Source organism: Macrotis lagotis, chromosome 7, assembly GCF_037893015.1.
Source record: "Macrotis lagotis isolate mMagLag1 chromosome 7, bilby.v1.9.chrom.fasta, whole genome shotgun sequence".
In the NCBI taxonomy this organism is placed as follows: domain Eukaryota; kingdom Metazoa; phylum Chordata; class Mammalia; order Peramelemorphia; family Peramelidae; genus Macrotis; species Macrotis lagotis.
In genome coordinates, this window is record NC_133664.1 from 82,596,999 (window position 1) to 82,613,803 (window position 16,805).

Consider the following 16,805-nt stretch of genomic DNA (forward strand, 5'->3'; position numbering starts at 1 on the left):
TTTTTACTATACCATTATATTCAGCTCATTCCTGTGCCTTGTCTATATATGCTCCTTCTAACAGCTCTTATAAATGAGAAAGTTCATGAGTTATCATTATTTTCTTCCCGTGCAGGAATACAAACAGTTCAAAATCATTAAGTTCCTCATTATTAGTCTTCTCATCCACCCTCTCTATGGTTCACCAGAGTCCTGTACTTGGAGATCAGACTTTCTGTTCAGCTCTGGTTGTTTCACTAGGAAAATTTGAAAGCCCCTTATTTCATTGAAAGTCCATCTTTTCCCTGGAAGAAGATGTTCAGTTTTGTTGAGTAGTTAAATCTTGGTTGTAAACCAAGATCTCTTGCCTACTGGAATATCATATTCTAAGGCCTACAAGCTCTTAATGTAGATCCTGCCAGATCCTGGGTAATCCTGACTATGGAGCCATGGTAGTTGAATTGTTTGTTTCTGATAGCTTTTAGAATTTTCTCTTTAACTTGGGAGTTTTGGAATTTGGCTATAATATTCCTGGAAGTTTTTCTTTTGGGATTGCTTTCAGGAGGTGAAATCACCAGTTGGTGATTTCCCTCAATTTATTTCTTGAAAAATGAAGTCTAGACTCTTTTCCTGGTCATGACTTTCAGGTAGTCCAGTAATTTTTAAATATCTCTCCTGGATCTGTTTTCAAGGTCAGTTGTTTTTCCAGTGTGATATTTCATATTTTCTTCGAATTTTTGTTTTTTGGGGAATGGTTTTATTTCTTCCTAATTTCTTACAAAGTCATTGGCTTCCTTTAGTTCCATTATGCATTTGAAAGAGTTATTTTTGTCAGAGTTTTTTTATCTCCTTTTCCAGCTGGCTAATTCTATTTTTTAAGGCATTCTTCTCCTCATTTTCCTTTTGTTTTGCTTTTTCCATTTGGCCTAAACTGGTTTTTAACATATTGTTTCTTCCGTACTTTTTTTTTCTTTCACCAAGTTGCTGACTTGGTTTTCATGATTTGTTTGCATCTCTCTTATTTCTCCTCCAAACTTTTCCTCTACCTCCCTTAATTGCTTTTCAAAGTCTTTTTTGAGGTCATCCACAGCCTGAGCCCATTTTCTATTTCTCTTAGAGGCTTTGGATAGAGAAGTTTGTCATCTTCTGAATCTTCCATGGGACTGATTTTCTATGGTCAGATTCTTCTTTTTCTGTTGTTTTCTCATTTCCTCAGCCTGTGATCAATTTACCACACTTTCAAGGCTTTGGGGAGTTTTTGGGACACCCCACAGGGACCTTAATTCCTCCAAAGTCTTGTGAGAGGTTCTGACTGCTCTCACCTTTGATATGTGGCTAACCACAGGCCCTCCCCTCTGCCCTGGAGTTATGAGGAAAGTCCCTGCTCAGCAATGGTGATATAGGAGCCCAAACTGTGGCCTCGATCTGAGCCTGGGCAAACAGTTGAGTCCTGTCTCAGGTAGAGCAGGGAGACCCCTGTAGTCTCCCCTGACTCCTTTACCATCTGTAAGCTGCGCTCTAGCTGTGAAGGCTGGCTTCCCCGATTCCTGCAGCTGGTTCACACTGCAGGGCTGCGCTGAAGCTGGCTCTCGCTCCACATGCACTCTGGTACCGTGGAGTTCTTTCACCACCCCTTCATGCTGTTTCTGGTGATTACTGGACTAGGAGGTCTGGAAACCCCCCCTTCTGCCATGGACCCAGGTACCCCTAGGGATCTAGGCTCTTGGCCCAATGTGGCTGCTCTCACAGCAGCATTTTCCAACCCCCAGTCCCAGTGAAACAGACCTTTCCTCTGGAACTTCTAAGTTGTCTTGGACTGGGAAATTGTATCACTCAGTCTGCCCCTCTAAATTTTGTCTAGAGTTAAAATTTGATGGCTTTTGGATTTTTTGGGAGGGGAACAAGTTTCTGGGAATTCCTGGCCTTCACACCTCCATCTTGGCTCTGCCCCCCAGTAACCTTGTTTTTTAAAGTACGTGTAGTAGAGATGACTGGTCAGAAATATAAGAATAATTATTTTTTGTGGTATTATTGTTGTTATGATTGTGGTATAGTATTATTAATTCCCTAGCTCTGAAAAGGGGTCAATTAGAAAATGTATAAAATATCTTTCAGCTCTTCAACTTCTTGGATAACAGCTTACTAAGGGGAAGAATCACTTATGTACACAAAAAGCCTTAAAATCTTTTAGTAAATGTAATTTAATTAGATTTCTGGGGCATAGTATATACATCTTTAAATTTTTGATACATGAAAATTCAGACTTAAAAATAAGGTCAGTACTGTCATTTGTATTTTTAAAAAATTTGTTTTTTTATATGTTATATGTTGTATTCTTTACAGACTGCAATTCATCCACATCCTAACAAATAATTTTGTAACTTGCTGTCACCAGAAGTTTTTATCACTTAGTGGCTCATCTTTGGCAAGAAGTCTTATTGAGGTGATTCAGGATAATTCTTGCACATCATATTATACCCTTTATCTAGTATAAGTATAGCTTTTCAGAAATTGGAGTTTACTTACATCATCTTTCACAACCCAGGGTTCCCTCATTCCCAAGATGAACCATTGAGTTTGAACTTCAGCTAAAGAATCATGTCTAGTATTCAAAAGTATAATTCATTATACAGAATTTATTTTACATGAGGAATATGTCATATAAAGAGAGAAATGTGGGGGCAGCTAGGTGGCACAGTAGATAGAGCACCAGCCCTGGAGTCAGGAGGACCTGAGTTCAAAACTGGCCTCAGACACTTAATAATTGCCTAGCTGTGTGACCTTGGGCAAGTCACCCCTATAACCCCACTACCTTGCAAAAGGAAAAAAACAAAGTGAGAAATGTGTGTGGATTTATCCCTGGCTATATCTGAAGAAATAAAACACTTTGCTTTTGTTGTTTAAAACTGATTCATAAAAAATTCCCTCCTCCCCTTTTTTTTAACAGAGAAAATCTTGCAAGTGACATGTATCTTATATCTCAAATGGATAGTGATCAGTATGTGCCAATAACAACAGTTGCGAACCTTGACCATATCAAGAAACTCAGCACTGATTTGGATTTAATTGTTGAAGTTCTCCGATGTAAGTGAAAATCCTTTTGAAATATTGTGCTGATTCCTATCCTTTATTTTGTATTTGTATTTTTAAAAATTTTGATTATTTCAAGTTGGAACTTGTTATGTTTTTAGTTGTCTGTATTTTCATGTGGATCCTTCATCCATGTGATATTATTTTAGTAGATTGTAAGGTCCTCAAAGGGAAATATCTAAATACTTTACTTACTACCAATTTAATTAATAATCAGACTAATTATATAGTTTAATAAAGCCAGAAACGTACCATATTTCCCCATGTATAAGATGTGGTTTATTTTGGGGGCCCCGAAATTTGGAAAAAAAAATGCATTGCATAAAGTTATTGAACTCAAGTTTTATTCTTCACAAAATTCATACAACTCGTTGTCACTGTCAAAACTCCCATCCATTAGCTCGTCCTCATCTGTGTTTGATGATGAATCACTGTCCTAGAAGAGGCTCTCACTGCTCTCCTGCCCTTGATCTGATCTGGGATTGGCCACAAGCTCTCTCTGGGCAAGTCTGGTGCATGGACTCCTGCTTAGTCCATTCTGTTTCATGAACCTGAAGCAACAATTGTGTCCTCCTTTGAAATCAGTCACTTCTTTTTCCCAAGCAGAAATTCTTCTTGCATCCTGTTTGAACCATCATTGTGGACACAGGAATTCCACTTGCCTGTTGCTCTTCAACCCATCTCTTCAATTCCTTCTCTAACTTAGGCCATTTGACTGCCTTGCCTCTCATGGCCTTGTTCTGCCAGGGTATTTTCAGTCAGGTGTCTTCTTCCCGTAGCCAGTCTTGGATTGTTTTCTCAGTTGGAGGAAGACCAAACTTAGGTTCAGCAAGCACGATTTCCATTCCATTTTGCAAAATGGATCACTTTGAACTTGAATTCAACACAGTACAAAAATTCTTTTCTGAGCCATTTCTGGACAGGTGGTGACAAAATGTAACCTAATATACTGGTAACAAAGACAACAAGTGTAAAAAAGCAGGAAGTGCAAGTAATAAATCTACAATGATGAGTGCAGAAACAAGTGCAAAAACGGGAAATGGTAGTAAAAAAATCTACAACCACTGTAAAAGCACTCCCAGTTTTTAGACCCTAAATTTTTTGGGAAAAGCATTCATCTTTTACTTGGGAAAATATGGTAATTGTTTTCTAAGTAAAATTACCTTTAAATAAATGGTGATGTTTCTTAGCTAGTCTAATATAGAAATAACATACCATAGTTAGAAGGAAATAATTAAAAGCATTCTTAACATTGGGTTTATTTCTTTAATGCCTGAATTAACTTTTACATGTTTTTATTGAAGTGTGTTAAAGGGTGAAGGACTTATTAAATGTTACTACTGCATTCTCAAAGCAGTGAAACAAATGAGCAGAGTACAAGTAGGTTTAGATGAGTCTGTTTCTACAATCCATTCTCTCAATGTTGAATTAGATAGTAAATGTGTCAATTTCTTAATGGTGTAATTTTTAATATCTTTCAGATATTCAGAGTAAGCAGCGGAATGGAATATTTGTTAGGCATTTCAATAATTCAACCATATGGGTTCTTCATCTCCTTGAAAATAGTCTGTTACTTCTTTTTTGTCAGTGAATAAATATTTATTAAAAGCTTAATCTATGTCAGTCATTTATTATGCCTGTCACTAGGGACAGAGAGACCTTGGAAAGTTTACTTCTGATATGGAATCCAATCCCGTCCCAGTCTATGATTTGACCCCTTTGGATTCCATTTTCTTGTCTGTAAAATAAGAAAGTTATACTTGGTGATGTCTGACGTTCATTCCAGTGCTAGCTCTATGATCATGAGCAGAACAAAAGTGAAACAGTCCTTGCCCTCAATGAGATTACATTATTTTGAAAGTAATAATATGCTCATTTATGAAGATATGTAAAACATAAAAAGTAATCTGTACAAAGACAGGAAACATTAGCAGCCAGCATCAAAATTATAGATTTTGAGAGCAATGGTGAGAAAGGAGTGTGTGCTCTAGACATAGGGAACAGTCTTGCAAAGGAATAGAGAAAGAAGGAATCGATACAATAATGAGGCAGGTTTGGCTAGACCAAAGACTGGATGTGATGGTGTGTTTATTAGCTTGGAAAGATAGACTCTAAATGCTTGCATTTACAGTTAGAGATACTGTGGAGCCAGTAGAGTTTATAAAACTCTACTGGGGATTGACTTGTTCAAATTTGTGCTTTATTAATATTCCTTAAGTGACTATGGAGAATCAGTCGGAGAGGCAAGAGACTTGAGGTCAGAAGACCAATAAATGTATTATTTCAATTGTCTGGGTAAAAGGTGATGAACGCATCAATCAGGGAGGAAGGCAGGCAGAGGGGAAGGAAAAGTGGTCATGTGAGTGGAGAGAATGGAACAAATGGTGTTTGAGGTAGATCCAATAGAACCTGAGTGGGTGACAGAAGGTGTGCTGAGGTATCTTCAAGGTTTCAAACTTAAGTCCCTGGAAGAATGGTGGTACCCTTTAATGAAATTGCAGAGTTCAAAAGAAGGGTGCATTTGAGGTAGACAGATTAATAATGATTTCTTTTTTGGACATAATGTTTCACATGTCTACAGGATATTCCATGTTGAAATGTTTAAATAAGTAGTTGATGTTGGTTTGAAACTGAAGTAAAAATCTAGGGCTAGATATATAGTGGTAAGGCAAAAATTCAGTTTATGGAAACTTGATGAGGTCACCATGAGAGAATAGGGAAATGGGATAATTCCATGTGGTGTATTTGTAATTAGCAAAAAGGAATTCAGGAGAGTGGTCAGGCAGAGCTAAGAAAAAAAATAGTATCATGAAAACCTAGAAAAGAAAAGTTATCGCACGAAAGGAATGTAGCCATTGGTATGTTTAAAAAAAAAGGATCAGAAACACAAGTTAACAGAGCACCAGCCCTGCAGACAGGAAGACTGAGTTTAAATACAACCTCAGATAATAATTACTTAACTGTAACCTTGGGCAACCTTTGTAACCCCATGCCTTGCATAACCCCCCCCCCCCCAAATAAAAGGAAAGAAAGAAATTGATAGGTCATTTGTAAGGACATATTTCAAGAATTTGAAGTGTGAAAAGAAAGGAAGTATGGGCAGTGATTGTAGATAGCTTTTTTTCTAGAAATTTGGTTGTAAAAGGGAAGCTAGATATGATCATTTAACTGAGTAGGCATCTGTCTTTAGATCAAGACATTTTCCAGGGGGTAGCTAGGTGGTGCAGTGGATAGAGCACTGGATCTGGAGTCAGGAGGACCTGAGTTCAAATCCAGCCCCAGACACTTGCCCCAGACCTTGGGCAAGTCACTCAACCTATTGCCTTACAAAAAAGGCAAAAAGATATTTTCCTTTAAAAAACAGGAGAAGGGGGCAGCTAGATGGTGTAGTGGATAGAGCACCATCCTTGGGGTGAGGAGGACCTGAGTTCAGATGTGACTCAGACACTTAATGATTGCCTAGCTGTGTGACCTTTGGCAAGTCACTTAACCCCATTGCCTTGCAAAAAAAAAAAACCAAATAAAAAAACGGGAAATCTGAGCATTTTTGTAAATTGCATGGAATGAGATCCTTAGAGACAAAGGTTTATCATATGAGGCAGGATGATTGTGTAGACAAACTGCAATGTAAATCAGGAAGAATGGAATTAAGGGATTAGGTAAATAGATAGGTTAGACTAGGAAAGAAAACCCCCCACTAATCCTTTGTAGTCCCTAACCCAGTGACTTTTAGATGTTTTAAAAGATAACTTTTTTAATTTTAATTTTTTTTGAGCATAGTCTTTTAATAACATGAGTTATGGATGATATGTTTCAGTTGTCAAAAGACATTTCTGGCCTATGAGAATGTTGACTTATTACCACATGAAGTTTCATCTTGTAATTACTAATATAAACATATAAGACTTTTAATAACAATTAAACTCCTTTCAAAAAAGGAAAAACCTGAAAGATTTTATATTAGTTGACAACTTTATAAATTATTTGTATATCTAGTTGTAAACTATAAGCTTCTTCTGTTTTTGTCTTTCTTTTCTAATCTGCTTCTAGAACATTATGAAATTTGAAATCATTATTGGAGTTTCTCTAGCTATTTGTTTCATTTGGTAATATAAAGACTGTACAAAATGAGTTATCTATTGTATTTTTGAGTGACTTTTTGGCTTAGTCTGTTTTCATAGAAAATTTAGTGTTTCATGGTACTTTTTTTTTGTTTGTTTTTGCAAGGCAGTGGGGTTTAGTCATTTGCCCAAGGTCACATAGTTAGGTGATTATTATGGCTCTGAGGTCAGATTTGAACTCAGGTCCTCCTGACTCAAGGACTGGTGCTCCATCCACTGCACCACGTAACTGCCCCCTTCATGGTACCATTTATTGGAATACTTGTCAAAATTGATTTTTCAAAATTATATCTTTTGTATAGTTAACTGAAAAATTCTTTATGGTACTACAGTGATTTTGGTAAGTATTTTTGACAGTTATTAATTTGGCAAAGCTTACTTTTTGGGTGGAGTTTAATTGTGAATTGTATAGTTTCCTTGAAATGATATATACTACATATAGCTATAACAATACAATTTTCTTTCAATTGAAATTTTATTTTATTTTGTTTTTCTGATTACATGCAAAAAATATTTTTTCAGCATTCTTCCATTTGAAAATTTATGAGTGCCACATTTTTCTGCTGCCCTGCCTTCTTTCTCCTCTCCCCATGCCAGTGATCAGTCTGGTAAAAGTTGTGCATGTACAGTGTTTAACATATTTCCATATTAGTTAAAGTGACCATAGTATGCTTTGCTCTGCAACTAGACCCCACTATTTTTTTTCCCCCTGGATGTATATGGCATTGTCCATAGCAGGTCTAGACTGCTGAGAGGAGCTTCATCCATCATCATTGATCTTCTCACTATGTTGTTGATATGTACAATGTTCTCTTGGTTCACTCCCTTCTGCCTGTATTAGTTCATGCACATCCTTCCAAACTTCTCTAAAGTTTGGAAGCTCGTGGTTTCTTAAATAAATTGTTATTTATTCTTAACATCCATGTTCAGTCATTCCCCAAATGATGGCTCTCCCCTCAATTTCCATTTCTTTACTGCTATATAAGGAGCCTCTATAAATATTTTTGGACATGTGAGCCTTTTCCCATTTTTTATGATTTCTTTGGGATGTAGACCAAGTATTGGTGTTGCTGAGTCAAAGGGTATAAACAGTTTTATTGTTCTGGATTGTTCCGCATAGTTCCGGGTTGTTTTACAGAATGGTTAGATCAATTCATATCTCCACCAGCAGTGCTTTAATTTCCCAGTTTTCCCACATCCTTCCCAACTTTAATACCTAAACCAGGAAGAGCCAAACAGATAAATAAAATTATAGATTATTCTTCCTAATGAACATTGATGGAAAAATTTTAGATAACATTTTAACAAAAGAGATTACAGCAAATCAAATAGGATTTATACCAGGGATGGATCAGTGTCAAGAAAACAGTCAACATAATTGACCAACATCATAAATGACCAGTTGATCAATTATAAAATCAATAGAAATCATGTAATTATCTCATAGAGGCTGAAAAACACCTTTGAAATACAACACCCATTTCTATTAAAAATACCAGAAAGTATAGGAATAAATGGAGTTTACCTTAAAATAATAAGCAGTATCTATCTGAACCATCAACAAGCATTCTATTTAATGAGGATAAAATAGGAACTTTCCAGTATGGTCAAGGGTGAAACAAGGATGCCTATTGTCATCACTACTGTTTAATATTGAATTTTTTAATTTTCATTTTTAAATTCAATATTAACACTTTCTAAATATGTCTCTTTGTGTATGCCCTGGAGTAGGGAATACTAGTAACAAAAAATCTATGGAAGGACTCATTCATTTGTAAATTATGAAAGTTTTCATATATTGGTCAAAGTAGTCAGTTTCTTTCACTGTTAACTTTGAAACTTGCATCACAGAATATATTTTTCTTCTCTTTAGCGTTGCCTTTAGTTCAAGTGGATGAAAATGGAGAAAAAGTCAGGCCAAACCAGAATCGCTGCATTGTTATATTGCGAGAAATACCAGAATCTACTCCTATAGAAGTAAGGAATTTATATCCTAGATTGGATTGTCAAGTATATTTTGAAATTGTAGATTTGTTTGTATGTTTATTTTTTTAGTTTGATGAAAAATGGGAGGTATTTAAGATTAAATATTTCCTTTAGTTTAACATTGTAGTATAGAATCAATAGAACTTCCCTTAAAAATGAACATGCACTTATTTTCAATGGTATTTTTCCTCAGGATATCAATTTCTATATTCATTCATTATTTACAAAGTCTTAGCTTGAGCCTTTTTTATTTTGTGTGTGTGTGTGTGTGTGTGTGTGTATCTTTTAAGGTTTCCTCCTTTGGAGCTAAAAATCCACACTCCTGACTGCTTCCAAGGTTTCTTTCTTCAATATGTTTTCCACAAGGGCTTAGTTTGGAATTTGCTGTCTATACCAGTCCAGCAAAATCCCATTTTATGAATCTTAAGGCTGTATTCCAAAATTAATCTTCATTGGTAGTCACACATGAATATATTAAAAGGGATGTTATTTTAAAATTTTTTATTACATCCTTTCAGCACAATGAAATCCTTGAAAAAGTAGAATGAAATAAGTTGGAATGGGATAAAGATTTTTTACGGGTTTTTTTGTTTGTTTGTTTGTTTTTAGGATTTTTGCAAGGCAAATGGGGTTAAGTAGCTTGCCCAAGGCCACACAGCTAGGTAATTATTAAGTGTCTGACACCAGATTTGAACCGAGCTACTCCTGACTCCAGGGCCAGTGCTTTATCCACTACGCCACCTAGCTGCCCCATATGTTTTTTTAAAAGATTAAATCTTAAGAAAATATTTTCTCAATCTAAAATCAGTGACTTGACAAAAAATTAATAATTTAGAATAACAGCTCTTTAGTATTTCAGTATAATTACATGCAAAAATAACCCCAATTGGGCTTTCAGTTCTTTCAGGAATAGGAAAAAAATTTTTCACAATATAGTGCAATTCTTTGTGTCCTTCATGTGGTTATGCAGGGCTTTATTTTTTTTCCCTTTAAAGATTTTATTTATTTTGAGTTTTACAATTTTTCCCCCATCTCACTTCCCTCCCCCACCCCACCACAGAAAGCAATTTGCCAGTCTTTACATTGTTTCCATGTTGTACAATGATCCAAATTGAGTGTGATGAGAGAGAAATCATTTCCTTAAAGAAGAAACATAAACTATAATAGATAACAAGATCAGACAATAAGATAGCAGGTTTTTTTTCCTAAATTAAAGGGAATAATCCTTGAACTTTGTTCAGTCTCCACAGTTCGTCTCTGGATACAGATGGTATTCTCCATTGCAGACAGCCCAAAATTGTCCCTGATTGTTGCACTGATGGAATGAGAGAGTCCATCAAAGGTTGATCATCGCCCCCATGTTGATGTTAGGATATACAGTGTTTTTCTGTTTCTGTTCATCTCACTCAGCATCAGTTCATGCAAATCCCTCCAGACTTCCCTGAATTCCTGCCCCTCCTGGTTTGTAATAGAACAATAGTGTTCTATGACATACATATACCACAGTTTGCTAAGCCATTCCCCCAATTGAAGGACATTTACTTGATTTCCAATTCTTTGTCACCACAAACAGGGCTGCTATGAACATTTTTGTACAAGTGATGTCTTTACCATTTTTCATCATCTCTTCAGGGTATAGGCCTATAGTGGTATTGCTGGATCAAAGGTTATGCACATTTTTGTTGCCCTTTGGGTGAAGATCCAAATTTCTCTCCAGAAAGGTTGGATGAGTTCACAGCTCCACCAACAGTGTAATAGTGTCCCAGATTTCCCACAGTGATCGTTTTCCTTTCTGGTCATATTGTCCAGTCTGAGAGGTGTGAGGTGGTACTCAGAGAAGCTTTAATTTGCATTTCTCTGATAAGTAATGATTTAGAGCAATTTTTCATGTGACTATGAATTGCTTTGATCTCCTCTTCAGTGAATTGCCTTTGCCTATCCTTTGACCTTTTTTTTAAACTATGACTCAGTTCTCTGTTTATTTTAGAAATGAGTCCTTTGTCAGAAGCATTAGTTATAAAGATTGTTTCCCATTTTACTGTATTTCTTTTGATCTTGGTTGCAGTGGTTTTATCTGTGCAAAAACTTTTTAATTTTATGTAGTTGAAATCATCTAGTTTGTTTTTAGTGCTGTTTTCCATCTCTTCCTTAGTCACAAACTGCTTCCCTTTCCATTGATCTGATAGGTAAACTAGTCCTTGATTTTCTAATTTTATGCAGGTCATCATTTTGATGACCACATCATTTTGATACTTTGCTAACCATATATATACATAGATGACATCCAAACAAATCTTTTCTCATATTAAACTCTTTTTTTGTAAAGAAATTTGTAATACTTTTAGATTAATCCAAAGATTTTTAAGCTTTAAGATCTTAAGGGTACATTAAAACTTTTGGAACACAGCAGAGTAGTCTGTAGAAAGTTAAGATGATTCAAGGATTATGTATGTTAGAGAATAACAAAGATGAGAGTCCTTACAGAAAGTAATATCATAAACCAATTCACTATTGGGCTACTAAACATCACTATATCTTCCTGTTTATCTCAAACTACTTCTTTATTACAGGATCACAGAAAGAACTGTGAAAAAAGACTTAGCTAGATCATTCTTTCAGCTTTCCTATATAGAAAACCTGAACTTCTGAAGTTTTTTGACAACTCCAGTAAAATTGATCAATAATGGAATTTATATCAAACATTTCCACTTCATAGTAAAAGAAGAGGGTTAAGCTATGCTATTTTGATGAGAAATTGTCATTGAAAGTCTTTTTTTTAAAAAACTCATTGTCCTCATTGGTTCTGTATGTGACTCTCCATTTAATTTTAAATTTTGATAAACAAATTACAACTTTTTTTTTTTGTTTACACCATTGTATAGGAAGTAGAAGCACTCTTCACGGGAGATAATTTGCCTAAGTTTGTTAATTGTGAATTTGCCTATAATGACAATTGGTTTATAACTTTTGAGTCGGAAGCTGATGCACAACAGGTGAGTACTTTTTTAAAAACTGGTTAAAATATGCTATAAACTGCAGCAGAGCTGACATTAATTGTGCTCTAGTTCAAATCCAAAGGAAATGTCTTTGTCTGCATAAATATGGAGCAAAAAGGAAATTTAGAAAGTTTTTTTAATTTTAAAATAGTTTTAGTAAACTTCAAAATAGTCCAGAAATCTTAAAACTTTAAGACCCTAAAATTACACTAAAACTTTTGGAATACAGCAGAATATAGAAAATTAAAATGATTCAGGGATAATGTATTTTAGTGAATAATAGCAATATTAAAAGTAATAAACCCTTAGAAACTTGTTATCACAAACTTATAGTGCACTATAATTATATTTAGATTTTTCATAGATCTCTGTTGCTAGTAATTTCATTATCTGAAATTTATAATAGGTTGGACATTCTTACTGTTCATTCATGAAATGAATAACAGGTTGCTTCTTCTGTTCTTAGCAAAACGATATTGTTTGCTGTATAGAAAAGATCTATATGTTAAAGATCTATAGAAAGATTATAAGCCATTTTGATAATTATGTGCTCAGCTATGGTGACTTCTATAAATGATGTTAGATTTTTCAAATAGGCAGGAATAGAAGATTTAAAATAGAATTTTTAGACAGGCAAAGGACAGAGCAGGACAAGAATATGATTCACAGAGGTAGGAATGATTATGATCTGTGGGACAGTGGATCTACCATAAAGAGATTAGTGCTGTTGTGGAATAATGAAAAATAAATCTGCTTAGTTGGGATGTGATTAGATCAAGGGGGACCTTTAAAATTTGTTAGAGGACTTTGGATATCTGTACAATAAAATCAGAATGAGTACTATAAGATTTAGTACTTATCCTAGTTTTTCCTTTTTTGTTTTCTTTCCCGAATTATATAAGCTTATTTCTAAATTATGTAGTTCAGTCATTAATTATTTTTATATTTTCAAGTATACCATACCTTAAACTAAGCAACTTATATATGCCAGTAAATTGACTTATAGTAGTTTATAAGAATTAAGCAATGATATTTTGAATTTTTTTTTATCCTAGGCTTACAGATACCTTAGAGAAGAAGTGAAAATTTTTCAAGGAAAACCAATAAAGGTAATCAAGATCATTGGCCTCATTTTGTTGCATATCAAAATATTATTCTTAAGTATCCTAATAGTAATTTAATATTTTTATGAAGGCACGAATAAAAGCAAAAGCTATTGCTATAAACACATTTTTGCCAAAGAATGGATATAGACCTCTGGACATGAATCTCTACACACAACAGCGTTATACTACATCTTTTTACTTACCTCCAGTATACAGTCCTCAGCAACAGTTTCCATTGTACAGCTTAATTACCCCACAGACCTGGTCAACTACGCATAGTTATCTTGACCCATCCTTGGTAAGTTCCTTTGTTTTTCATCTCCTAGTAAGAGTACAATGTTCCTACTGTTGTTTTGGTTTAATCTGTCTTTTTTTTTTTTTTAAAGAATTCTTGGTATTGAGAGCAGTTTTAAAATTATCTTTCTAGTGATTACCATGATAGATATCAAAGACAGGGAACTTAAGCTTTAATTTTCTTTCCTACAAAAATAAAATTACCTTTCAATATTCAGTGTACAACAAGTGGTCATGAAGAAAAATAAAAATACTCTTCTGGCATCTTTTCAGTCTTATGCTTGTGATTTAGTATATTCCTCTTCTTGAAGGATCATACAAGTATTATATGGTTTGGGTACTAGAAAATATATATACAGGAGAAATAGATCCATTAGGAATAGTTTAAATTGCTAGAACTAGGTGAAACCTGGTCCCTTCAAGAAGAATTTCATGAAGGAAAAAAATTGAATGAAGTAGTTTAAGAAAAAATGAATGTTGAAAATTGTTATTTGCAAGCAGTAAGCTAATCATTGAGAGTAGAAAAGAATGACAATTCTTGCCTTATAGCATCTTTTAATTTGTTTCAGGAGTTGACATAAAAAAACTTCTATATAACTGAGTTTTGCAACACTATTATATCCTCAAGGAGATAACAATTTGAAAGGGGAGACAACATGCACACAGATTTATGCAGACTAGCTATTTAAGGATAAATAGCAAACTAATAAATAGAAGGAGGGCACCAGAATTAAGAGGACTTGTGAAAGGCTTTCTTTAGAAGATGTGATTTTATTTATAACTTAAAAAGAAGCCAGGGAAACCACTATGGGACAGCCAGAGAAAATATACAAAACCAAGAGGTGTAGGGTGTCTTGTTCATGGAATAGCCAGGAGGCTGGTGGCACTAGATTGAGTAAGATATATAAGAAGACTAGGGGTTGGAGAGAGAGGTTATGAAGGACTTGGAATGCCCAAAATAGTAATAGAGGCAATAGTAAACCGCTGGAGTTTACTAAGTAGGGGAATGATGTCCTTAGCCTTTAGGAAATTCACTTTAATAATGAAATGGGAAGAGACCTGAGGTAGGCAGCCTTTTTCAATATTCTAGGCATGTGGTGATAGGAACATCTGCAGGTCACAGAAGAGATTTTACAAAGGAGAAAGCAACAAGCCTTGGCAACACATGGAGGGGGGCGGGGTGAGACTTGCGGAATGCAGGATTGAAGGGGCATTAAATAAGACAGCTTTGATACTTGACTAACTGCCATTTGGTGGGTCAGCCCTGCCTCAGGTTAATCTTTCACAGTTTCTCTTCTTCCAATTTTTAACTCGTATTCCCTGAAGTATCACATTATCTGTTTATTGCACACAGTGGAATCACCTTGTCTTTACCATATTAGTCTACAAATGAGGATACAGAAGCTCAAAGATGAACAAAAAGTGAAGAAAACAGTACATAGATTTATAGGTCTACTATAATGGATCAATCAGTCTACATGTATATATTTCTCCTCCTACTGGATGCTAGGCACTGTGCCTAGCACTTTACAAATTTATTTTACTGGAGAGATGTGAAGTTACTTTTCTATGCTTACCCAGCTAGTAGTTGTAAGACTTGGAACTGAAGAAGACTTAGTCTCCTGACATTCCGCCCAGGATTCTTTTGGTACTATATCACACTTCTCCCTGTGACCTCAGCTGTGAAGCCACTGATGGCAGCATAGTAAAAGGATAGTGGTGTGTTTTTTTCTTTAAATTTACTTTTCTGAGCATAATAAAATATCATCTGGACCTTGAAGACACAGTAGGATTTCAAATGTTAAATAAGAGAAGGATGAATGTTCCCTGATTATAGGAAGAATACGGAAACTGAAGTATGAAGATGGTAATAAAAGACAATAAAGAGATGAGGCTGACAATAATAAAAGGTAGACATTGGATGTAAGGTTATATTCTTTAGGTAAAAATTAACTGGAGAGTCTGGATAGCTTGGCAAATAAAGTTTTACATTTGATAGAGTTAAAGTGGCATTTTAGGAAAAATCAACCCACTTCATTATGTATGATAAGAAGAGACTAATGTTAAGAACACTCATTAGAACTCTTTAGTATTTCAGGTTAAGGTAAAATGTTATCTAATTTAATGTTATGACCATGGGAATAATAAAAGGATCAATTCAGGGAAACATGCTATAGGAAAAATAGAAAAGGAGGAGGAAGAAAGAAAGACAGAATTTCATAGTATATCATAATCAGAATTAAACCCCTCATTATAGAATTTTGGAAACAGGCCTAAAAAGGTGAAGCAACTCATTTAAGTTGGAAGTAAATCTAGGACTTGATTCTCCTCAATCTTAACAAGTATGTTTTCCCTTGTCAATATGCCTCTAATAATGTTAAGGCTAGAAAATTTCAAGTATTGGTATTACAAGGTAGTTTCCCTATAGAAATCTTTTGGGGAAACACATGGAAGGATGTCTTGAAAAATTGAAAATATGTTTTTTGGGAAGTTGAATTTACAAATCTGAACAAACTATAAGATGCTCCTGTATTATTCTCTAGCTTTTTAAAAAATTTTCTAGAGATATTTAATATAAAACTGATAAATTATATCAGCATCCTGTCTTTGAGGACAAGAAGAGTTTCCAAGGAAAACAAAACTACAGTTTGATCTTTAAGAGAACTACCATTTTTACAAAAGATAGAAAGAAGAATTCAGTCAGTGCCTTTGCTTGTTTGTGTGCTTCCTATTGTTGACTTTTGATATAGAGGTTGGTGGTCATGTTCCTTTTTCTCCTGGATGGGCCTCTAAGAATTGGGAGTAGAATGGACACAGGCAGTCACCTCCGTTTATTCCTATAGAGATTAGAAATAGAGAACTCCATTGTCCTGCTTGTTCAAAAGACTTATTAAAAAAACAACGGTGTGCAAATCAAAAAGTTTTGGAATCAGAAGGAAATTGGAACCTAGTTTACTTGCCTGGGGATTTCTACAAAGGAGCTGCGAGAAAATGCTGCATTAGAAGGTAAGAATTTAAATTTAATCTAAGTTTAGAAGTCTCGCTTTTGTTTTAGCTGCATTATCCTAGTTTCATTAAACTACAACTTTTAAATCACAATTGTGATTTACAAATCACAATTTGAAATCATAATTATTAGCCACAGAACTAATCACGAGTCACAGAATCACCTGTTCAGTTTTAGCAATGGAGGTGACCCTTCTCTGGCTAAGAAGTTAACAGCTAACAGGAAA

At 34.9% G+C, this 16,805-nt stretch overlaps 1 protein-coding gene across 6 annotated transcripts in view; it reads left to right on the forward strand.

Moving 5' to 3' along the window:
• The window catches only part of LARP4B (La ribonucleoprotein 4B), a 259,367-nt gene that overhangs the window by 192,755 nt on the left and 49,807 nt on the right, over nt 1–16,805 (forward strand). For 5 of the 6 annotated variants that reach the window (XM_074193227.1, XM_074193226.1, XM_074193225.1 and 2 more), the window contains 5 exons: nt 2,927–3,063; nt 9,064–9,167; nt 12,059–12,169; nt 13,228–13,281; nt 13,367–13,576. In XM_074193227.1, coding sequence (XP_074049328.1) covers nt 2,927–3,063; nt 9,064–9,167; nt 12,059–12,169; nt 13,228–13,281; nt 13,367–13,576 — 616 coding nt within the window. Of the gene's footprint in view, nt 1–2,926; nt 3,064–9,063; nt 9,168–12,058; nt 12,170–13,227; nt 13,282–13,366; nt 16,579–16,805 lie in introns of all 6 variants that reach the window. The other variant, XR_012470022.1, reaches the window with a different exon arrangement.